The 25105-nt window shown below is 44.9% G+C and overlaps 1 protein-coding gene across 4 annotated transcripts in view; it reads right to left on the bottom strand.

Moving 5' to 3' along the window:
• SPAG1 (sperm associated antigen 1) overlaps positions 1-25105 on the bottom strand; it is a 99303-nt gene that overhangs the window by 61620 nt on the left and 12578 nt on the right. For all 4 annotated transcript variants that reach the window (XM_077270908.1, XM_077270911.1, XM_077270910.1 and 1 more), the window contains exons 6-7: positions 13373-13488; positions 10828-10933 (exon numbers count right to left, since the gene is read on the bottom strand). In XM_077270908.1, coding sequence (XP_077127023.1) covers positions 10828-10933; positions 13373-13488 — 222 coding nt within the window. The remainder of the gene's footprint in view (positions 1-10827; positions 10934-13372; positions 13489-25105) is intronic.

Below are 25105 nucleotides of genomic sequence, written 5' to 3'. Positions count from 1 at the left end.
AGTGCTCTGCACCGTTCATTATGGCCCCATAGCTGTGCCATATAGTGCTCTGCACCGTTCATTATTAGCCCTGTTGTGAATTTGGATTCTGGGCTCCCCCGGTGGCCGCTTGTGGAATTGGACTTGTCATCCTCTTTCCTGTTTCACCTGGTTCCATCAGTAGTGGGTGTCGCTATTTAAGCTCATTTCTCTGGTGGTTTCTTGCCAGTCAACAATGTTATCTGATGCCTCTCAGTGCTTGTTCTTGCTTCTAGACAACTACTAGTTAAGTTGGACTTTTGTCCATGTTTTGTTTTGCCTATTTGTTCCAGTTCACAGCTGAAGTTTTGTTACTGTGTCTGGAAAGCTCTCGTTGATCAGGGATTGCTACTCTGGCGTTATGAGTTAATGCCAGAGTTTAAGGTAATCTCTGGATGGTGTTTTGTTAGTGTTTTTCTGCTGACCATGAAAGTATACTATCTGTCTTCTGCTATCTAGTAAGCGGACCTCAAATTTGCTAAGACTATTTTCCTGCTGCGTTTGTAGTTTCATCTGAACTCACCGTCATTATATGTGGGGGGCTACTGTCTTCTTTGGAATATTTCTCTAGAGGTGAGCCAGGTCTTATATTTCCCTCTGCTAGCTATTTAGGTCTTAGGCCAGAGCTGGGCATCTAGCGATAAATAGGAAATGCTACCTGGCTATTTCTAGTTGCGCGGCAGGCTTAGTTCATGGTCAGTATAGTTCCATCTTCCGAGAGCTTGTCCCTCTATAGGCTTGCTATGATCTCTGCCTGCAGAGATCAGGACAGTTTGACCGGCCAATAAAGTGTTAAAGACCCAGGTTGAGAAAGGAGAGTTATAAGAAGTCTGCTGGAATTTTTTTTTTTTTTTTTTTTTTTCCTCCATTCTGCCTTGCTGCAGTCTTTTTTCTCTCTCTCCTCCTAATCTCTGTATGCTCTGTGTGCACCTGACAATAATGGATCTCCAGAGTGTAACTGCGGGTTTGAATAATCTCATCACGAAAGTACAAAATTTACAAGATTTTGTGGTACATGCTCCGGTATCTGAGCCGAGAATTCCTTTGCCGGAGTTCTTCACAGGGAATAGAGCTAGCTTCCAGAATTTCCGAAATAATTGTAAGCTTTATTTGTCCCTGAAGTCTCGTTCAGCTGGAGACCCTGCTCAGCAGGTTAGGATTGTGATTTCCTTGCTCAGGGGTGACCCTCAAGATTGGGCCTTCTCATTGCCAGCAGGGGATCCTGCGTTACGCGATGTGGATGCGTTTTTTCTGGCCTTGGGCTTGCTTTATGAGGAACCTCATTTGGAACTTCAGGCAGAAAAAACTTTGATGGCACTATCTCAGGGGCAAGACGAAGCTGAAGTTTTCTGCCAAAAATTCCGTAAATGGTCTGTGCTTACTCAGTGGAATGAGTGCGCTTTGGCGGCAACTTTCAGAGAAGGTCTCTCTGATGCCGTTAAGGATGTTATGGTGGGGTTCCCTTTGCCTGCAGGTCTGAATGAGTCCATGACAATGGCTATTCAGATTGATAGGCGTCTGCGGGAGCGCAAACCGGTGCACCATCTGGCGGTGTCTATGGAAAAGACGCCAGAAAGTATGCAGTGTGATAGAATTCTGTCCAGGAGCGAGCGACAGAATTTTAGACGGAAGAATGGATTGTGTTTCTATTGTGGGGATTCTACTCATGTTATATCAGCATGCTCTAGGCGTACAAAGAAGCTTGATAAGTCTGTTTCCATTGGCACCATTCAGTCTAAGTTTATTTTGTCTGTAACCCTGATTTGCTCTTTGTCATCCATTGCCACGGACGCCTATGTTGACTCTGGCGCCGCTCTGAGTCTTATGGATTGGTCCTTTGCCAATCGTTGTGGTTTTAATTTAGAGCCTTTGGAGACTCTTATTCCTCTGAAGGGGATTGACTCCACCCCATTGGCTAATAATAAACCACAATACTGGACACAAGTAACCATGCTTATCAATCCGGATCACCAGGAGATTATTCGTTTCCTGGTGCTGTATAATTTACATGACGATTTGGTACTGGGATTGCCATGGTTGCAGTCTCACAACCCAGTCTTGGACTGGAGAGCAATGTCTGTGTTGAGCTGGGGATGTAAGGGTATTCATGGGGACGTACCTTTGGTTTCTATTTCGTCGTCCATTCCCTCTGAAGTCCCTGAGTTCCTCTCTGATTATCAAGACGTCTTTGACGAACCCAAGCTTGGGTCGTTACCTCCGCACCGTGAGTGCGATTGTGCCATAGATTTGATACCGGGTTGTAAATATCCAAAGGGTCGTTTGTTTAATTTGTCTGTGCCGGAACATGCTGCTATGCGGGAATATATAAAGGAGTCTTTGGAAAAGGGACATATTCGTCCATCTTCTTCTCCCTTGGGAGCTGGGTTTTTCTTTGTCTCAAAAAAAGACGGCTCTTTGAGACCATGTATTGATTATCGGCTTCTGAATAAGATCACTGTTAAGTATCAATACCCATTGCCATTGCTTACGGATTTGTTTGCTCGTATAGAGGGTGCTAAGTGGTTCTCTAAAATTGATCTTCGTGGGGCGTATAATTTGGTGCGGATCAGGCAGGGGGATGAGTGGAAGACCGCATTTAATACGCCCGAGGGCCACTTTGAGTATTTGGTCATGCCTTTTGGTCTTTCTAATGCCCCTTCAGTTTTTCAGTCTTTTATGCATGATATTTTCCGCGATTTTCTGGATAAATTTATGATAATATATCTGGATGATATTCTGATTTTTTCTGATGACTGGGACTCTCATGTCCAGCAGGTCAGGAGAGTTTTTCAGGTTCTGCGGTCTAATTCTTTATGTGTGAAGGGGTCTAAGTGCGTTTTTGGGGTCCAGAAAATTTCCTTTTTGGGGTATATTTTTTCTCCCTCTTCCATTGAGATGGATCCCGTCAAGGTGCAAGCTATTTGTGACTGGACTCAGCCCTCCTCTCTTAAGGGTCTTCAGAGATTTTTGGGCTTTGCCAACTTTTACCGCCGATTTATTGCTGGTTTTTCGGATGTCGTTAAACCACTGACTGATTTGACCAGACAAGGCGCTGATGTTGCTAATTGGTCCCCTCATGCTGTAGAGGCCTTTCAGGAGCTTAAGCGCCGTTTTGCCTCTGCCCCTGTGTTGCGTCAGCCTGATGTGAATCTGCCTTTTCAGGTTGAGGTTGACGCTTCGGAGATCGGAGCTGGGGCAGTGTTGTCGCAGAAAGGTTCCGACTGCTCCGTCATTAGGCCTTGTGCCTTCTTTTCTCGCAAATTTTCGCCCGCAGAGCGGAATTATGATGTTGGGAATCGGGAGCTTTTGGCCATGAAGTGGGCGTTTGAGGAGTGGCGCCATTGGCTCGAGGGGGCTAGGCATCAGGTGGTGGTATTGACTGACCACAAAAATTTGATTTATCTTGAGACTGCCAGACGCCTGAATCCTAGACAGGCGCGCTGGTCTTTATTTTTTTCTCGCTTTAATTTTGTGGTGTCATACCTACCGGGTTCTAAGAATGTTAAGGCAGATGCCCTTTCTAGGAGTTTTGACCCGGACTCTCCTGGTAATTCTGAACCCACAGGTATCCTTAGGGAGGGAGTAATTTTGTCGGCTGTTTCTCCTGATCTGCGGCGGTCCTTGCAAGAGTTTCAGGCGGATAGACCGGATCGTTGTCCGCCTGATAGACTGTTTGTTCCGGATGATTGGACCAGCAGAGTCATCTCTGAGGTACATTCTTCTGCATTGGCAGGTCATCCCGGAATTTTTGGTACCAGGGATTTGGTGGCAAGATCCTTCTGGTGGCCTTCTCTGTCACGAGATGTGCGAGTCTTTGTGCAGTCATGTGACGTTTGTGCTCGGGCCAAGTCTTGTAGTTCTCGGGCTAGCGGACTGCTGTTGCCCTTGCCTATTCCTAAGAGGCCTTGGACACACATCTCGATGGATTTTATTTCAGATCTGCCTGTTTCCCAGAAGATGTCTGTCATCTGGGTGGTCTGTGACCGTTTCTCTAAAATGGTCCATTTGGTTCCTCTGCCCAAGTTGCCTTCTTCTTCTGAGTTGGTTCCTCTGTTTTTTCAGAATGTTGTCCGATTGCACGGTATTCCTGAGAATATTGTTTCTGACAGAGGTACCCAATTTGTGTCTAGATTTTGGCGGGCATTCTGTGCTAGGATGGGCATAGATTTGTCTTTTTCATCTGCTTTTCACCCTCAGACTAATGGCCAGACCGAGCGGACTAATCAGACCCTTGAGACATATCTGAGGTGTTTTGTCTCTGCTGACCAGGATGATTGGGTTGCTTTTTTGCCATTGGCAGAGTTCGCCCTCAATAATCGGGCCAGTTCTTCCACCTTGGTGTCCCCGTTTTTCTGTAATTCGGGGTTTCACCCTCGATTTTCCTCCGGTCAGGTGGAATCCTCGGATTGTCCTGGAGTGGATGCGGTGGTGGAGAGATTGCATCACATCTGGGGGCAGGTTATGGACAATTTGAAGTTGTCCCAGGAGAAGACTCAGCGTTTTGCCAACCGTCATCGTCGTGTTGGTTCTCGGCTTTGTGTTGGAGATTTAGTGTGGTTGTCTTCTCGTTTTGTCCCTATGAGGGTCTCTTCTCCTAAGTTTAAACCTCGGTTCATCGGCCCTTATAGAATATTGGAGATTCTTAATCCTGTTTCTTTCCGTTTGGACCTCCCTGCGTCCTTTTCCATTCATAACGTTTTTCATCGGTCGTTATTGCGCAGGTATGAGGTACCTGTTGTACCTTCAGTTGAGCCTCCTGCTCCGGTGTTGGTTGAGGGTGAGTTGGAGTACGTTGTTGAGAAAATTTTGGACTCTCGTGTTTCCAGACGGAAACTCCAGTATCTGGTCAACTGGAAGGGTTACGGCCAGGAGGATAATTCTTGGGTCAATGCATCTGATGTTCATGCTTCTGATCTTGTTCGTGCCTTCCATAGGGCTCATCCTGGTCGCCCTGGTGGATCTGGTGAGGGTTCGGTGCCCCCTCCTTGAGGGGGGGGTACTGTTGTGAATTTGGATTCTGGGCTCCCCCGGTGGCCGCTTGTGGAATTGGACTTGTCATCCTCTTTCCTGTTTCACCTGGTTCCATCAGTAGTGGGTGTCGCTATTTAAGCTCATTTCTCTGGTGGTTTCTTGCCGGTCAACAATGTTATCTGATGCCTCTCAGTGCTTGTTCTTGCTTCTAGACAACTACTAGTTAAGTTGGACTTTTGTCCATGTTTTGTTTTGCCTATTTGTTCCAGTTCACAGCTGAAGTTTTGTTACTGTGTCTGGAAAGCTCTCGTTGATCAGGGATTGCTACTCTGGCGTTATGAGTTAATGCCAGAGTTTAAGGTAATCTCTGGATGGTGTTTTGTTAGTGTTTTTCTGCTGACCATGAAAGTATACTATCTGTCTTCTGCTATCTAGTAAGCGGACCTCAAATTTGCTAAGACTATTTTCCTGCTGCGTTTGTAGTTTCATCTGAACTCACCGTCATTATATGTGGGGGGCTACTGTCTTCTTTGGAATATTTCTCTAGAGGTGAGCCAGGTCTTATATTTCCCTCTGCTAGCTATTTAGGTCTTAGGCCAGAGCTGGGCATCTAGCGATAAATAGGAAATGCTACCTGGCTATTTCTAGTTGCGCGGCAGGCTTAGTTCATGGTCAGTATAGTTCCATCTTCCGAGAGCTTGTCCCTCTATAGGCTTGCTATGATCTCTGCCTGCAGAGATCAGGACATAGCCCATAGCTGTACCATAGAAAGCTGTGCCATATAGTGCTCTGCACTGTTCATTATTGCCCCATAGCTGTGCCATATAGTGCTCTGCACCGCTCATTATTGCCCCATAGTTGTACCATAGAAAGCTGTGCCATATAGTGCTCTGCACCGTTCATTATTAGCCCATAGCTGTACCATAGAAAGCTGTGCCATATAGTGCTCTGCACTGTTCATTATTGCCCCATAGCTGTGCCATATAGTGCTCTGCACCGCTCATTATTGCCCCATAGTTGTACCATAGAAAGCTGTGCCATATAGTGCTCTGCACTGTTCATTATTAGCCCATAGCTGTACCATAGAAAGCTGTGCCATATAGTGCTCTGCACTGTTCATTATTGCCCCATAGCTGTGCCATATAGTGCTCTGCACCGCTCATTATTGCCCCATAGTTGTACCATAGAAAGCTGTGCCATATAGTGCTCTGCACCGTTCATTAGCCCATAGCTGTACCATAGAAAGCTGTGCCATATAGTGCTCTGCACCGTTCATTATTAGCCCATAGCTGTACCATAGAAAGCTGTGCCATATAGTGCTCTGCACTGTTCATTATTGCCCCATAGCTGTGCCATATAGTGCTCTGCACCGCTCATTATTGCCCCATAGCTGTACCATAGAAAGCTGTGCCATATAGTGCTCTGCACCGTTCATTATTAGCCCATAGCTGTACCATAGAAAGCTGTGCCATATAGTGCTCTGCACCGCTCATTATTGCCCCATAGCTGTGCCATATAGTGCTCTGCACCGTTCATTATTGCCCCATAGCTGTGCCATATAGTGCTCTGCACCGTTCAACATTAGCCCATAGCTGTACAATAGAAAGCTGTGCCATATAGTGCTCTGCACCGCTCATTATTGCCCCATAGCTGTGCCATATAGTGCTCTGCACCGCTCATTATTGCCCCATAGCTGTGCCATATAGTGCTCTGCACCGTTCATTATTGCCCCATAGCTGTACCATAGAAAGCTGTGCCATATAGTGCTCTGCACCGCTCATTATTGCCCCATAGCTGTGCCATATAGTGCTCTGCACCGTTCATTATTGTCCCATAGCTGTGCCATATAGTGCTCTGCACCGTTCATTATTGCCCCATAGCTGTGCCATATAGTGCTCTGCACCGTTCATTATTGGCCCATAGCTGTGCCATATAGTGCTCTGCACCGTTCATTATTGCCCCATAGCTGTGCCATATAGTGCTCTGCACCGTTCATTATTGCCCCATAGCTGTGCCATATAGTGCTCTGCACCGTTCATTATTGCCCCATAGCTGTGCCATATAGTGCTCTGCACCGTTCATTATTGCCCCATAGCTGTGCCATATAGTGCTCTGCACCGTTCATTATTGCCCCATAGGTGTACCATAGAAAGCTGTGCCATATAGTGCTCTGCACCGTTCATTATTGCCCCATAGCTATGCCATATAGTGCTCTGCACCGTTCATTATTGCCCCATAGCTGTGCCATATAGTGCTCTGCACCGTTCATTATTGCCCCATAGCTGTGCCATATAGTGCTCTGCACCGTTCATTATTGCCCCATAGCTGTGCCATATAGTGCTCTGCACCGTTCATTATTAGCCCATAGCTGTACCATAGAAAGCTGTGCCATATAGTGCTCTGCACCGTTCATTATTAGCCCATAGCTGTACCATAGAAAGCTGTGCCATATAGTGCTCTGCACTGTTCATTATTGCCCCATAGCTGTGCCATATAGTGCTCTGCACCGCTCATTATTGCCCCATAGCTGTACCATAGAAAGCTGTGCCATATAGTGCTCTGCACCGTTCATTAGCCCATAGCTGTACCATAGAAAGCTGTGCCATATAGTGCTCTGCACCGTTCATTATTAGCCCATAGCTGTACCATAGAAAGCTGTGCCATATAGTGCTCTGCACCGTTCATTATTGCCCCATAGCTGTGCCATATAGTGCTCTGCACCGTTCATTATTAGCCCATAGCTGTACCATAGAAAGCTGTGCCATATAGTGCTCTGCACCGCTCATTATTGCCCCATAGCTGTGCCATATAGTGCTCTGCACCGCTCATTATTGCCCCATAGCTGTGCCATATAGTGCTCTGCACCGTTCATTATTGCCCCATAGCTGTACCATAGAAAGCTGTGCCATATAGTGCTCTGCACTGTTCATTATTGCCCCATAGCTGTGCCATATAGTGCTCTGCACCGCTCATTATTGCCCCATAGCTGTACCATAGAAAGCTGTGCCATATAGTGCTCTGCACCGTTCATTATTAGCCCATAGCTGTGCCATATAGTGCTCTGCACCGCTCATTATTGCCCCATAGCTGTGCCATATAGTGCTCTGCACCGTTCATTATTGCCCCATAGCTGTGCCATATAGTGCTCTGCACCGTTCATTATTAGCCCATAGCTGTACCATAGAAAGCTGTGCCATATAGTGCTCTGCACCGCTCATTATTGCCCCATAGCAGTGCCATATAGTGCTCTGCACCGCTCATTATTGCCACATAGCTGTGCCATATAGTGCTCTGCACCGTTCATTATTGCCCCATAGCTGTACCATAGAAAGCTGTGCCATATAGTGCTCTGCACCGTTCATTATTAGCCCATAGCTGTACCATAGAAAGCTGTGCCATATAGTGCTCTGCACCGCTCATTATTGCCCCATAGCTGTGCCATATAGTGCTCTGCACCGTTCATTATTGTCCCATAGCTGTGCCATATAGTGCTCTGCACCGTTCATTATTGCCCCATAGCTGTGCCATATAGTGCTCTGCACCGTTCATTATTGGCCCATAGCTGTGCCATATAGTGCTCTGCACCGTTCATTATTGCCCCATAGCTGTGCCATATAGTGCTCTGCACCGTTCATTATTGCCCCATAGCTGTGCCATATAGTGCTCTGCACCGTTCATTATTGCCCCATAGCTGTGCCATATAGTGCTCTGCACCGTTCATTATTGCCCCATAGCTGTGCCATATAGTGCTCTGCACCGTTCATTATTGCCCCATAGCTGTGCCATATAGTGCTCTGCACCGTTCATTATTGCCCCATAGGTGTACCATAGAACGCTGTGCCATATAGTGCTCTGCACCGTTCATTATTGCCCCATAGCTATGCCATATAGTGCTCTGCACCGTTCATTATTGCCCCATAGCTGTGCCATATAGTGCTCTGCACCGTTCATTATTGCCCCATAGGATGTGCCATAGAAAGCTGTGCCATATAGTGCTCTGCACCGTTCATTATTGCCCCATAGCTGTGCCATATAGTGCTCTGCACCGTTCATTATTGCCCCATAGCTGTGCCATATAGTGCTCTGCACCGTTCATTATTGCCCCATAGCTGTGCCATATAGTGCTCTGCACCGTTCATTATTGCCCCATAGCTATGCCATATAGTGCTCTGCACCGTTCATTATTGCCCCATAGCTGTGCCATATAGTGCTCTGCACCGTTCATTATTGCCCCATAGGATGTGCCATAGAAAGCTGTGCCATATAGTGCTCTGCACCGTTCATTATTGCCCCATAGCTGTGCCATATAGTGCTCTGCACCGTTCATTATTGCCCCATAGCTGTGCCATATAGTGCTCTGCACCGTTCATTATTGCCCCATAGCTGTGCCATATAGTGCTCTGCACCGTTCATTATTGCCCCATAGCTATGCCATATAGTGCTCTGCACCGTTCATTATTGCCCCATAGCTGTGCCATATAGTGCTCTGCACCGTTCATTATTGCCCCATAGGATGTGCCATAGAAAGCTGTGCCATATAGTGCTCTGCACCGTTCATTATTGCCCCATAGCTGTGCCATATAGTGCTCTGCACCGTTCATTATTGCCCCATAGCTGTGCCATATAGTGCTCTGCACCGTTCATTATTGCCCCATAGCTGTGCCATATAGTGCTCTGCACCGTTCATTATTGCCCCATAGATGTACCATAGAAAGCTGTGCCATTGCTGCTGCTGCTGCTGCAATAAAAAAAAATGACATACTCACCTCTCTTGCTTGCAGCTCCTCAGCGTCCCGTCCCTGCATCTCTCTGCACTGACTGATCAGGCAGAGGGCGGCGCGCATACTATATGCGTAATCGCGCCCTCTGACCTGCACAGTCACTGCGGAGAGACGCCAGGAAGATGGAGCGGCGCCCGGCGTGTGGAACGCGGACAGGTGAATGTGTAATACTTACCTGCTCCCGGCGTCCCGCTCCTTCCCCCGGACAGCTGGTCTTCGGTGCCGCAGCCTCTTCCTCTATCAGCGGTCACCGTTACCGCTCATTAGAGAAATTAATATGCGGCTCCACCCCTATGGGAGTGGAGTCCATATTCATTTCTCTAATGAGCGGTCCCACGTGACCGCTGAACAGGGGAAGAGCTGCGGCACCCGGAGACCGTGGGACTGCAGGGACAGCGCCAGGAGCCCCGGAAGCAGGTAAGTATGCCTCAGCGCCCTCTCCCCCTCACCCGCCGACCCTGCCGCCGACCGTGACTCGAGTATAAGCCGAGAGGGGCACTTTCAGCCCAAAAATTTGGGCTGAAAATCTCGGCTTATACTCGAGTATATACGGTAATAAATGGAATAATTTCCATCATTGTTTGGTCAGTCTGTCAGTTTTTCCCATGAGTATTTTGCTATTTCTTTCTGTATGCAAAAAAATGAACTGTTGGAGGCTTCTCAAACTTGTTTTAGCAAATAGTAAAAATCAGAAAAGATGCAACCAGGACGTCATCCTAGTGTGATCTGAGTTCTTCACAGACCCATAGATTTAAATGGGTGAGTTTGATGTGGACAGCCCGATAGATTTTAATGAGTACATGTATGAGTGAACAACACAAATATAACATGTAATTGAGACACTGATAATGGAGACACGGATGCCTGAATGAGGCCGAACTGCGGACACTGTAAGAGCAGCCCATGTGTACAGTGTAATATAACTAGATAGTCTTCAGACGTGGCTAGCTTTTGGCTCATGTGTCTCTCCTGACTATGGTAGGTAGTCAACCAACATACATTGCTTGCCTTATGTAAATTTATTGCTAAAAAATATTTATATCAATAATTGACTTACCTGCTATAATAAGATATGGCCTCGTCATAGTCCCCAGATCTGAAGGCTTCATTCCCCTTTTCCTTCTCACGTTCTCCAAGGAACCTCTTTTGCTCTGGTCCAATACCTAGAAGATGAAAGCCGAGTGTGTTCAATGAGCAAATGATGTATTTAAGAGAAAGGCAAAAAAAAAGATCTGTGATCTCTCCTTACAAGTCTGCACACCTCCATAAATGTCTTACATCTGTGCTATCATACCCTCATCCCAGTCAGCTAGAATTTCTAGGACTACATGTCGCACTTTACAAGTAGTCCAGCGTGATCCTATGCGTTTGAACTTCCTAGGCCTAGACTTTTAGTTTGTCTGTGCACACATGCTGTCTTCAGGACGTCTCCTGGCTGTCTGTGGTTTCCAGTCCCTGAGGTATTTGTCTTCAGCTTTCAGTACCTCTGAAACATGTCTGCAGTGTCCAGAACCTCTCCTGACTGGCTATGGTTTCCAGTATCACAACTTGCCTGCACCTGGTTTCTAGTACCTCATCTGTCTGCTTGCGGTCTTCAGAATGTCTCCTGTCTACCTGCGACTTCCAATTCCTCAGTATCTCTGGAACCTGTCTGTGGTTTAAAGGACTTCTCCTGGCTGCTTATAGTTTTCAGTCCCCGAGTTACCTATGTGCGGTCTTCCAGGACGTCTCTTGTCTGCCTGCGGCTTCCAGTAACTACGATACCTGTCTGCGGTTTCAGAACATCCCTTGTCTGTCTACAGCTTCCAGTAACCCTGCTACCTGTTTCCCGCTGTTTGTTAGGTGTGTGGTGAGAGATGGGGAAAGGAACTGGAGGAGATGTGAGGGAAGAGGGTCACTGGTGCAGGTAGTAGGGCGATAAAATGCAAGGAGCCGGGTCACTTCATCTTCTATGACTGGTTCAAAGACAGAGAGTGAGCTATATGCAGTGCAGGATGGAGCACAGTGCATGGTATTAGGGAAATATTTATTTAAAATAATTGGCCAAATCGTCAGCGCTGAGGTCGGTGGTCGGGGTCTGTACTTTTGGATTGAGGAGGGAATGAAAAGTGTCAGAGACGTTTAGGATTGCTGGAAAGAGAGGTGATGAGGTTGATGAAGTAAGTTTGGAGAGGTGAAGGGCAGTGTTGCCCATTTTAAACATAACCTTATAATGGATGAAATCTTCGACCAGATTGGCTTTTCTCTACAAACGTTCAGCGCACCTGGAGCACCACAGAAGGAAATATGTTTGCAGCATGTGTCAGGGTTGCCATCATCTGTGCTGAGTTGTTCTGTGTGTAGGAGGTGCATCTTCATCCAGGGCACTCTGCAATGTATCATTTTAATATTTCAGTACAGGATCAGGACATGAAAGGGAGGGAACTGGTGTTAATGATGACTGCAAATTCTTCATAACTTTATGGGTATTAATGGCACGTATATTTCTATAAGTGTGGACATTGTGGTCTCCTGAGCGGGGTGACAGTTACTGACAGAGAAGGAAAGAAGATTGTGGTCAGAGAGCAAAAGAGAGGAGTTAGTAAAATCATACACTTAGCAAAGCCGGGATCAGGTCCAGCGTATTTCCGTCTTCATGTGTAGAAGACCTAGCAAGCTGTGAAAGGCCGAGGGAGGTTAGAGTTCCTCATGATGAGGGTGGAGATGTCACAGGATCAAAAGTGAGAAAGCCAGGTGACAAAGTGATCCAGGAATTGAAGGGAGGGGCCCGGAGGGCGATACACAACCACGACTTGAAGGAAAAAGGGGCTGTAGAATCCGACAGCATGGACCTCAAAAGAAGGAAAGCCAACGCAGGGTACTGGGGGCATAACCTGAAAAGTACATTTTGTTGAAAAGAGAAGACCAACACCTCCACATTGTCTACTCTCAGTTCTGGGAGTATGTGAAAAATGGAGGCCACCATACGAAAGAGCACCAGGGGCAGTTGTGTCCGACTGCTGGATCCAGGTTTCAGTAAGAGCCAGAAGAGAATCAAAAAGAAGGAGAGTTTGTTACACGCTGAGTGTGAATTCCAGAGGGCACAGTTAAACGAAACAGAAGGTATGCAGGGAATATTAAGGAGATTTGTAGGGTTTCCGGGTTTAGTAGGGGAGGGATTCGGCTTACTGTTACAAAGGCAGGGGTTGGGAGAGATATCTCCTGCGACTAGGAGGAGGATCTTGTGTTGTATGATGGGAGTGAATGGATCTGTGCAGTTTATTTTTCTCACTGATGCAAACAATGATTGTCTGCAGTGTTCAGCTGTACCTGTGACAGATATTATTACTGCAGCCGGAATGGAAGATTCAGGGGATTTGTGAAATAAGTATGACTTTTTTTCTAAACTCATTTCTAATGACACACTCTACTGACAAAGGGAATGGTAACGCACAGATGTCAATATATTCATAGAGTGCCATGAGGGGTAACAGAGGAGTGACAAAACATAGATTTGTAGGAAAACAAGCTCCAGAGTTGATATGTCATGGGGATAAGTGTTTACTATAGCTAATATGTCAGGCGAAAATACAGCTCCTCTATAACAGTTCTGCACTTCTCACCCATTGTATCGACAGTCTTCTTTATTTTCGGTGCTGTCGTCTTTACTGCCGTCTTTGATTGCTCTTTGTTCTCCTTCCTCTTGTCAATTTCTGAGAGTTCTTTTTCAATATCAAATCTAAATTTTAAAAAAGAGAAAACGTTTAGAAAGCATTAAATAGGTTAAAATGATTTTCATGCCCCAGCTGTTATATGTCATCCATAACGCCCTGGTGTGGATTCCTCTGAAACACTTTTACAAATTTCAAGCCATGTTCAGAGAATTAATTTGGAAAAAAGGCACAGCTCGGATTAAATATGACACATTACAGAGGGGGAAGGAGGAGGGAGGATTGGTTGCCCCTAACCCGTGGCTTTATTTTCTTGCCTCCCAATTGCAACAGCTTAAGCTGCTTCAGGGCTCTACAGCGTCCATTGTCCAGGGGTATGCGGAGGGGAAACCCAATTATCTCATTTTTGGAAGCAGGTTATTTGGGGGGGAAAATAAAAAAGATGAAGCTCCCTACTCTAGTCTTTATGATTAAAACCTGGGAAAAAACTAAGCAACTCCTTAATATTGATGGATTTACTCCAGCTACTCCCATATGGCAAAACCCAAAGTTGCTGGAAATATTCAGGTTAGAGGGCTTTAGCCCCTGGCGACAAGCAGGGATCCTGTTTATAGATCAATTTAGTGGGATGGAGTCTTTAAAAGTTTTCAGCAGTTAAGAGATGATTTCCAGCTACCACATAAGTATTTTTTTTTAGTACCTACAGTTGAGACACGCAGGTTGGGGGTAATTGACGATGAGCAGTGGGATGACATATTATCCTCGATTCCCCAGCTGTCCTCTAATGAGGCACAAAGGCTGTCACAGATGTACCTGACTCCCAAATTCCTGCATAAAATTGGGGTTAGAGAGGATGACTTGTGTCTGAGATGAGGTTCGGGCCCTGCCGATTTGCTACATATGTTTTGGTCATGTGGTTCCATCTGGACACAAGTCACAGACCACATAAATATGGTGTTTGGAGTTGTGATTCCTACGCACCCTCTGGTTTGTGTCTTGGGCTTGTGGACGGGGTTGCTGAAGATGCAAATATAAGGTTGGCCACTTAAAAGAATGTTATGTCAAGGCAGGAAAATTATAGCAGCATACTGGTTGGACAGGGAGGCAACTACGTTTATTGAATTTATGGAAAAATGAATCTACTGCTACGTCTGGAAGAAGGAGTACAGTATATAAAAAGAGGAGAGCCCTCCATAAATTCTGTAAAATATGTTAAGACTGGAAAATTCACCAAGGAATGGATATTATGTCCTTACTTGGGGGTGCTAGGTAATATAATTACTTGAGTCGAGCGAGATATGTCCGGTTAAGGTCCTTGGAGTGATGCAAATAAAATCTGATTCCATAATGTCCTTCCTGTTTCAGGTGAAAAATAAAGAACTTGGAGTTTGGGGACTTATCTTTCATAATGTTTATTTGCACATGAGTGTACAGACTGCCGTATTCAGCTTAAATATGCTGATTAATATAATAAGATACTTGCTAATTGATATGTGGTCTGGAACAAGGATGAATAAATTAAATTAAAATATATCTGATTTAAAAGAAAGCATTATATAACGTACAGACAAAAGGGGTACAGAGCTCAGAAACACTTTAATGACCCCTTATGTTCTAGTGATCAGTGGGGGGACTGTGACTCTGGAAGACGTCCTATCATATTTCTCAATGAGTCAGAAAATGGTGGTCAATGACCAAATGATTTTTTGGTGGTCAATGACCAAATGATATAAGAATATAAAACAAAAAGAAACCATTTATTTATACAAGATCTTTCTTTTAACCATGTTTCTTGATCTGCATGTCTAGTCTGGTACGTAGAGGATAAAATGATCAAAGTGAATGTCTGCCCTTGAATATTGCTGTCTGTAGCCTTTTATATTTATACAGGGAATGATATGAGTGCAGTAGGCAGAGATTCACTTCAAAAATGCCATAAAGCTTACATTGGTGAAGGCCACAGGCTCGATTAGCCGACTGCTATGCGCTCCATCAGTCCATTAACATGCAAACTCCAATTAATGAGATATTAACACTTTTCCATTGTTTACAGCTCGTTGCCTTGGAGACCGACCACCACTGCAGTCTAGTTTGTAAGCACTGCGCTGAAGAACTGAGGCTAGCTGGGATAAGGAGGTAACAGTGCACTGTCCTGCATCATTACAGCACTTACAAGCCCAATAGATTCCGCATTGCTGCTTCGCAAAGCTGCTACTTGGTCCTCCATTTAAAGCTCAAAATTTCACAAGGTTCACATCTTCCCCACCTTTGGTGGATGCTAGTCTAAGAAGACAGGTGCTGCAAGCAAAAGTCGCTGGGGTTACTACTTGAGGGATCTGCCTCACATAATTTTACAAATTACCGCCCTAGGGACTGCTTTGTGACTTCTCATAGTTTCCTGTGCCCCCCCAATGAAGCAACCGAGAAAAGAGGATTTTTGGACGTTTTACAACCATTTTTTTCAAGTTTAAGGAGTTGTCCACCATTGGAGACAATATAGTTTTCCTTACTTAAATGTATGTATTTGGGGTTAAAAATAGGATTTTTGGTACTCACCATAGAATCCCATTCTTGCACCTTCCATTGGGGGACACAGGAAACCACGGGTGTATGCTGCTGCTACCAGGAGGAGGCTGACACTGAGAATTACAACCTTAAGAAAAAAAGTCAGCTCCTCCCCATTAGGCTATACCTGCCTATTGGTAACCAAGCTATTCAATTAGGAAGGGAAGCAGTAGAAGGAGGAAAATCTAATTAATGCACACACTCGCCCAAGAAAGCAAACTGAACAAAAGGGTGGGTGAGGTGTAATCCAATGAAGGCTACGAGAAAAGTCCAAAAATCCTCTTTTTTTGGGTGCTTCATTGGGGGATACAGGAAACCATGAGAATTCACAAAGCTGTCCCTAGAGCAGGAAATATGTATAAATGTCTAAGAAAAATCCCTCAAGTATTAACCCCAGCGACTGTCGCTTGCAGCACCTGTCTTCTCAGACTAGCATCCACCAAAATTGGGGAAGGAATTTTGAGTAGTCAATGGAGGACCAAGTTGCAGCCATACAAAGCAGCAAGGCCGATGCCTGATGGCAAATAGTCTAGGAATCCCCCACTGCCGAAAAGAATGATCCTTGACCCCCCAGTGAGAGCAATGCTCTTAGTTTTATAAGCATCCAGAATGGCAGACCAAATACAGCAGACAATGGTTGCCTTAGAGGTAGAGGGACTTTGGCGAGGTCCTTGGTCCTTTTGGAATATCAAACAGGGAGTCAGAACATCTGAAGGAGGCTGTCCACTGTCAGGTAGCGGCGCAGCACTCTGACCAGACCCAAACAATGTAACGATTTCTCTGTAGGATTAGAAGGGGAAGAACAGAATGAAGGAAGAACGATCTCTTAGTTAAGGTGTAAGGAAGAAACTGCCTTGAGAAGAAAGAAGGCACCAGAAGCAACACCACCTTTTCCAGGTGAAGGACGAAAAATGGAGAATGGCAGAACAGAACCACAAGTTTATATACTTGCCTGATGAAAGTAATAAAAGTATGACCACCCCCTTTCAGAAAAGCTAGAGAAATGCTAGGTACAAAGGAAGGACACTGTAATGCGCTCAGCACCAGGTTATGCTCCTAGGGATCCAAAGGAGGCCAGAAAGGGAGAACAGAGTGGGCCACACCTTGAAGAAGAATCCTGACTAGAGGTTTGGAACCTACATCTTGAAGAAAACAGATCGGGCCGAACCTGGCACTTGAGGGAGCTGAGGACTAAGCCAGACACAAGAGGCAACTGTAGGAAAGAGAGAAAGGAAGGAAGGAAAAAACCTTAGGGGAGACTTCATGAGATTCACACCAATGGAAAAAGCCTTCCAGGTATGATAGTAGATACAAGACGAGGATGGCTTCCATGCCTTAATCATTGTCTGAACAACTGAATCAGAAACTCCTGAAGATTTTAGAACTGCGACTTCAACAGCCATGTCGCTAAACTGAGAAACCGAGGATTTTAGTAGAATAGAGTACCTTGGGAGTGAATGTCTGTTGATCCGCAAGTCTCCACAGAACGTCTGGGAGGAGGTTGACTACTTTGGCGTACCATGATCTTCTGGGCCAGTCCAGGGCCACGAAGATGATTGGGATTCCCTCTGATTTGATCATCTTGAGCAACTTGGGTAACAGAGATAGTGTAGAAAACAGATAAGGGAGAATAAATTGAGACCAAAGAATCGTCAAAGTGTTGGATTCAACCGCTAGAGGGTAAGAGTACGTGTGATTGTGATTGGATGTAATCAGGTCGACGTCTTGAGTGCCCCACTGTAGGCAGATCTGATAGAAGAGTCAGCTGCATAAACAACTCTTACACGGTTAATTCTTCACGTCTTAGAAAGTCAGCGGCCCCGTTGCCTACCTTTAGGAAGTTTATCGCCGCTAAAATTGCTAGGATTCTATGTTCTTCCCAGTTGTGAATTTGTGAGACCTCCCTTACGCGATTTCTTGACGACTCCAAGTCCCTCCTTGATGGCAGATGTAAGCCACAATGTTGGTATCTTCAGACTGGAAGACCTGTCAGTTGTCCTTGCTAATGTAAGAGTGCAAGGCGAATTGTTCTGATTTCCAGGATGCTGATAGGAAGAAGAAAGGCTTCAAGACTTTTCCACCAACCTTGCGCTGTAAACTTCCGGAACACTGCTTCTCAATGGAGAAGACTGGCGTCCTTCAACACAATCTGCCAATGAATAGGAAGGAAGGACCGAGAAGGATGAGGGAAAGTCCCGCCACCAGATTACAGACTGTCTGACTCAAGGAGAAGGATTTGGAGAGTCAATGAGAGAACAGATTTGTCTCAACGGGACAACATGGCCAGAGGCAGAGGCCTAGTGCGTAACTGAGCAAAGGGGATAGTTTCAATAGCCGCCACAATCTGGCTTAGCACATTTAATGCAGAAGCAGACATGAAAATGAGAAAGGCGGCATAGGGATTGGATGATAGCAGAAAAAGATGGTCTCTCTGACCAGGCGTTGTTGACTATAGTGAGCAACCAGTGATTATCTCAGATTGGGGTGTCCCGCCTTACAAAGGAGAACTTGTTGCTTCTGGTCCGTGAGAATTGGTTGATTGTGTGGACGCCATGAAGGAGTCGCCTTGAACGATTGTCTCCTCTTATCTTTAAGGATGGAAGGTCTCTCTTAGCAGATAGACCGGAATTGAAGAAAGGAGTGAAAATAAGGAGGCTTTCAGTTCAATAAAAACTGAGATGGTCTCATCTGTGGGAGTAGGGTGCTCTTTACACCTGTAGCATCTGAATGATCTAAACCAGCTTCTCTTCAAAAAGACAAGAGCCACATAAGGGGAGGTTCATGAGTAACCATTTGGATGCATGGTCCGTGTTACACGCCTTAAACCAGAGGATTTGTCAGGTAGCTACACTTTTGCTTGAAGCTTGGGCATAACAGATGGCTGTTTCAACAGAAACAGAACAAAGATGCTTACTCACATGGTCAATCTGATCTGCAAGATCTGCCAGTATATAAAGATAATAGAGACCCAGATAAGCCTTGTCAGAGGTGTTTTGCACAGGTTGTGACAACCTTAGCAACTCAGGTAGCCGCAAGAGCTGGACACAGGGCTGATCCTGCAGCTTCAAGTGCGGACTTGATGATGGATTCTACCGTTCGATCTTCAAGATTCTTTAGAGACGTTGCGTCAAAGAGTGGTAGAATCATGGACTATGACAGTCTGGTCAGGACACCAGAGGATCCACCAAGAGATAGGAGGACCAGTGGGCAATGAGATCAGCAGGAAAATGAAACAACATTTTCTTATGTTTTTGACTATGAACATGCTTTTCGGTTTGCGCCCACTCATTGTCCAGTACATCATTGAACTTCGAGTGATAAGAAAAGAATTTGGCTGTACATCTGACCCTCCTGAATGACATGGAGTATGCAGGGAGTGAGGGATCCGCTACCTTCATGTAGAAGGTTTGGTGTACAGCGCAAACAAGATTATCAACCATGTCATTCAGCTGTATAGGCTGATCAGAATCCAGATCCAAATCTGAATCAGAGTTGTGATCCAATACTTGAGGTAATCTATCCTTGGGGAACAAAAGCGTGATGGTGAGAGCAGTCTCGGAGTCATGGAGAAAGATGAAGATCAGGATGAAGAACTCACTCTAGGCCTAGACCGTTGATGTGCTCTTCCATGCTGGTATAAAGTGGGTGGTGTGTCTCACCCCCTCTAGGAAATGGTCGTAGCACCCCAGTGTGGTAGTAGACATGTGCATTTGCTCCATGATAGTGACCAGGTCTGTGATACCTTGGTCAAATCTGCAACAGACTGAGAGTTTAATTGCCCAGGGTGGAGGGGACATGTTCTTGTCGCGGGGAGCTCTGGAGGCAGGGATGTTGGGAAGCAGTCATCTGAAGTCACAAGGGGATGGGGCTCCTGTGTCCCCCAACAGACACAGTAATAGAATAAGAAAAGGAGGGGTAATGTAGGAATGCTGTAGTTTTGAGGAAATAGTGGTTGCGAATACTGATGAGTGGAAGGATCGCTTGTGCAATCGTCTGATTGTAAGGAGGAAGAGGGCATGGCCTGCCGGGACTAGCTAGGCCCCAATCCCAGCCGAGGCATCAGGAGTTCGCAGGTGGGAGGGGGCCCATACGGGGGTGGCAAAGCCAAAGGGAATCCAGGGGGAAGAAAGAAGGCTGAAAATGAAAAAAAAAGAAGAACAACCAGAAAAAGACAGGGGGATGAGTACCGCAAAGATGGGCCTAGAGCTAGTGCAACACAGCTGGATGCGAGGAGAAGATCTAATTGCCTGTCCTGAAGATTGAGCCATCAATAGTCTGTATCTGGAGGAGAAGATCTTCTGCTCCATCTTTGTTCCATGCGTGCGCAAGGTGTGTGGGGGGGAAGGGGGGTTGAAGCGAGCAGGAGGAAATGGGCGAGGACTATTTGCACCAGTACCTTAATGTGTACAACCTTAATGTTGAGCACAAGTGCTTGCTACTTGAGTTTGCAACAGGTATGCACGGAGTATCGCAAATGCCCACATGTTTTTCTTGGCGTGTCTAACAGCCACAAAATATGCCAGCACCTACAATATTTGGTGCATACCCAAGCTCCCAATGCAAACTGGAGTAGCAAACACTTGTGCTTAACACTAATGACAACATATTTAAATTGACCATATAATGTTATCAAATTCTGTGTCGTATATGTGGGTTCAAACTGCTCACTACACCCCTGGATAAAATCCTTGAGGGCTGTGGTTTCCAAAATGGGGTAAATTGTGGGGAATTTCCACTTTTTAGACACATCAGGGGCTCTCCAAAAGCTATATGGCATCTGCTAATTATTCCAGCAAATTTTAAAAGTCAAATGGCGCTCCTTCCCTTGACGTGCGCCCAAACAGTAGATTTCCCCCACAAATACTGTATCAGCGTATTCAGGAGAAATTGCACAACAAGTTTTTGGGTCCATTTTCTACTATTACCCTTGTGAAAATAAAAAGTTTGGGTCTAAAGTAAATTTTTTGTGAAAATAATTAAATGCTCATTATTTCCTTCCACATTGCTTCAGTTCCTGTGAAGCACCTGAAGGGTTAATAAACTTCTTGAATGTGGTTTTGAGCATTTTGAGGGGTGCAGTTTTTAGAATGGTGTCACTTTTGGGTACTTTGTTTTATATAGGCCCCTCAAAGTCACTTCAAATGTGATGTGGTCCCGAAAAAAAATGATTTTGTAAATTTTGTTGAAAAAATGAGAAATCGCTGGTCGCTTCCTAACAACAACAAAAAAAAATGATGTTTCCAAAATTGCACTCATGTGGGAAGTGTTATTGATTAACTATTTTGTGTGACATATCTCTGTGATTTAAGGGCATAAGAATTAAAAGTTTGAAAATTGTTAAATTTAAAAAAAAAAATAATAATTTTTTTCCCAAATAATATCATTATCAGTATTATTAAGTACAATATGTCACGAATAAACATTCTCTGAATCTGTGGGATACGTTGAAGCGTTCCAGAGTTATAACCTCATAAAGTGACACTGGTCAGAATTGTAAAATTTGGCCTGGTTATTAAGGTCAAAATTGGCTCCGTCATTAAATTAACAACCCGCCGTCATATTCCAGGAGTGAGAGCTAGCACAGCCGGATCAGTCCCAGATGCCACGAGTCCATGGCCCACTTGTCATGCATTTATTGGGCCAGTCATGTGCCTGTCATGCTTCTGGCCAATTCACATGACCTGCACTCAATGTAGTTGGAACCTCAGAAATAGCTAAGATATTTATCTACAACTGCGCATAGAAAAGAAACAACTCAATCATTGTTTTATTCTCTTAGCTTTCTTTTTTGAGGTCATAACATTTTGGCAGATAAACATAGCTGTTAATATAAACTATTTTTGCATATTAATTGCATTTTTCATAGAAAACTGTTCTTCCATGGTCACATCAATGTGGCTTTATGAAGGTCTTTCTTTTTGCAGGAGACTTTATTTTCCACAGAATTGTAGCACACATTACCCATTGGTTAAAGAGCTTGCTAGTGACTTTTGCACTGATGACCTATCCTTAGGATAGGTCATCAATATGTGATGGGTGGGAGAGCGATACCCGGTACCCCACTGATCAGCTGTTCCTGGTGCTAGCGGTGGGCAGAGGTTCTCAGATGTGCAGCTGCACAGCACAGCCCCGTCTACTGTATAGTAACCGCAGCTGTGTTCTGCACATCCGCCACCTATTAATTTGAAAAGGATGTGCAGTACCCGGCCGCAGCCACTGCGCATCTCTGCAACCAAGCACTTCTGCCAGCACAGAGAACAGATTTTCAGCAGGGGGCACCGGGCGCCACTCTGCCACCCAGGGGCGTAACTACAGCGGTTACCGCTGCTACAGTGCCTGGCGGAGGAGGGACCCGCTGATGGCAGCAATTGCTTCAGGTGGATGCGCATTCAGCTGAAATGTACTGCAGTGCACAGACCTGTCTGGTCCGTGCATGGCAATACACGCTGCTGGCCAATCAGTGGCATATATTCAGGTTGTTATATCTCACTGGACGTTATTCACATAGGTGCACACCACCAAAAGGCTAGTAGAATATTAGGGAAGAGAAAGGGGAAAAATGTGAATAAAAATTAACTTTTATTAAATCATCCATGTTTTTTTCGTGGAACACAGTGATGTTTTCAATCCCTACAGCTGTGATCTCACATACATCCCTACTGGATGTATGTATGTATATTTTAATCTATACATCATAATATTAACAATACAATAAAAGTTCATTTTTATTCACATCTTTCCCCTTTCCCTTCCCTAATAGTTTACTGGCCAATCAGTGGGCAGCAGCTGATGTAGGTGTGCACGTGACCAGGGGCACATGCCAGTGATGTCATACACTGCCGTCGCTTGCACGCTGAAGTCAGCTGATGGCTTCAGAAAAGGGCTCCGAGCGGCAGGGGAGCAGAGGGAAGGTTTTTTTTTTTTTTTTTTTTAAATCAGTGAGTACTCAATAGACATACTAATACAAGGAAGACTATGGGCCGTGCATTATACTACATGGATGACCATGGGCCGTGCATTATACTACATGGATGACCATGGGCCGTGCATTATACTACATGGATGACCATGGGCCGTGCATTATACTACATGGATGACCATGGGCCGTGCATTATACTACATGGATGACCATGGGCCGTGCATTATACTACATGGATGACCATGGGCCGTGCATTATACTACATGGATGACCATGGGCCGTGCATTATACTACATGGATGACCATGGGCCGTGCATTATACTACATGGATGACCATGGGCCGTGCACTATACTACATGGATGACCATGGGCCGTGCACTATACTACATGGATGACCATGGGCCGTGCATTATACTACATGGATGACCATGGGCCGTGCATTATACTACATGGATGACCATGGGCCGTGCATTATACTACATGGATGACCATGGGCCGTGCATTATACTACATGGATGACCATGGGCCGTGCATTATACTACATGGATGACCATGGGCCGTGCATTATACTACATGGATGACCATGGGCCGTGCATTATACTACATGGATGACTATGGGCCGTGCATTATACTACATGGATGACTATGGGCCGTGCATTATACTACATGGATGACTATGGGCCGTGCATTATACTAAATGGATGACTATGGGCCGTGCATTATACTACATGGATGACTATGGGCCGTGCATTATACTACATGGATGACTATGGGCCGTGCATTATACTACATGGATGACTATGGGCCGTGCATTATACTACATGGATGACCATGGGCCGTGCATTATACTACATGGATGACCATGGGCCGTGCATTATACTACATGGATGACTATGGGCCCTGCATTATACTACATGGATGACTATGGGCTCAGCATCATATATGGAGGTGCAGTATACTATATGGAGGACTATGGCGGGAGCATTATACTATATGGATGACTATGAGAGGTGCATTATAATATATGATCTATTTCAAGTGTTCATTTCTGTTAACCCCCTTCATGACCAGAGGTATTTTTGCTTTTTGTTTTTCGCTCCTCTTCTCTTCAGTGCCATAACTTTTTATTTTTCCCTCAAAATGGCCATGTGAGGGTTTGTTTTTTGCAGGACAAGTTGTACTTTTGAACGACACCATTGGTTTTAACATATAGAGTACTTGAAAACGGGAATAAAATTCCAAGTGTGGTGAAATTGCAAAAAAAACTGCAATTCCACAGTTGTTTTTTTGAGTTGTTTTTTTTTTTTTTTTTTTTTTTTTTTACCATGGTCACTAAATGCTAAAACTGACCTGCCATTATGATTCTCCAGATCATTGCGAGTTCATAGACACCAAACTTGTCTACGTTCTTTTTTAATTTAAGTGGAGGAAAAAAATCCAAACTTTGGTTAACAAAAAAATGGCACCATGTTCCGAGACCTGTAGCGTCTCCATTTTTTGTGATTTAGGGCTGGATGAAGGATTACTTTTTGTGTGTCGGGCTGACGTTTTAATTGATAGCATTTTAGTGTAGATACGATCATTTGATCGCCCGTTATTGCATTTTATTGCAATGTAGCGGTGACCAAAAAAAACGGAATTCTGACGTTATGATTTCTTTTTCTCGTTTGTGCTCCTTTTTCTACCACACTTTTTCCTTCCACTCAACATTCCATTAATATGCTTGGATACAGCACTCTGTGATCAGCAAGCTTCTTTAGCAATGACCTTTTGTGGCTTACCCTCCTTGTGGAGTGTGTCAGTGACTGCCTTCTGGACATCTGTCAGGTCAGCAGTCTTCACCATGATTGCGTAGCCTACTAAAACAGACTAAGAGGCCTTTATAAACGCTTAGAAAGCCTTTTCAGGTGTCTTTTGTTAATTATTCTAATATATTGAGATAATGACTTTGGGGTTTTTATTGGCTGTAAGCCATAATCATTAACATTAACAGAAATAAACACTTGAAATAGATCACTCTGCTTGTAATGACTCTATATAATATGAGTTTCACTTTTTGTTTTGAAGAACTGAAATAAATTAACTTTTTGATGATATTCTAATTTAATGAGAAGCACTTGTATATGCATATTCCATTCTGAAAATGGCAATTATCGTATTTTTCGGACTATAAGACGCACTTTTTTCCTCCAAAAATGTGG

Source organism: Ranitomeya variabilis, chromosome 6 (assembly GCF_051348905.1).
Source record: "Ranitomeya variabilis isolate aRanVar5 chromosome 6, aRanVar5.hap1, whole genome shotgun sequence".
In the NCBI taxonomy this organism is placed as follows: Eukaryota; Metazoa; Chordata; class Amphibia; order Anura; family Dendrobatidae; genus Ranitomeya; species Ranitomeya variabilis.
This window is presented reverse-complemented; position numbering and strand designations above follow the sequence as displayed.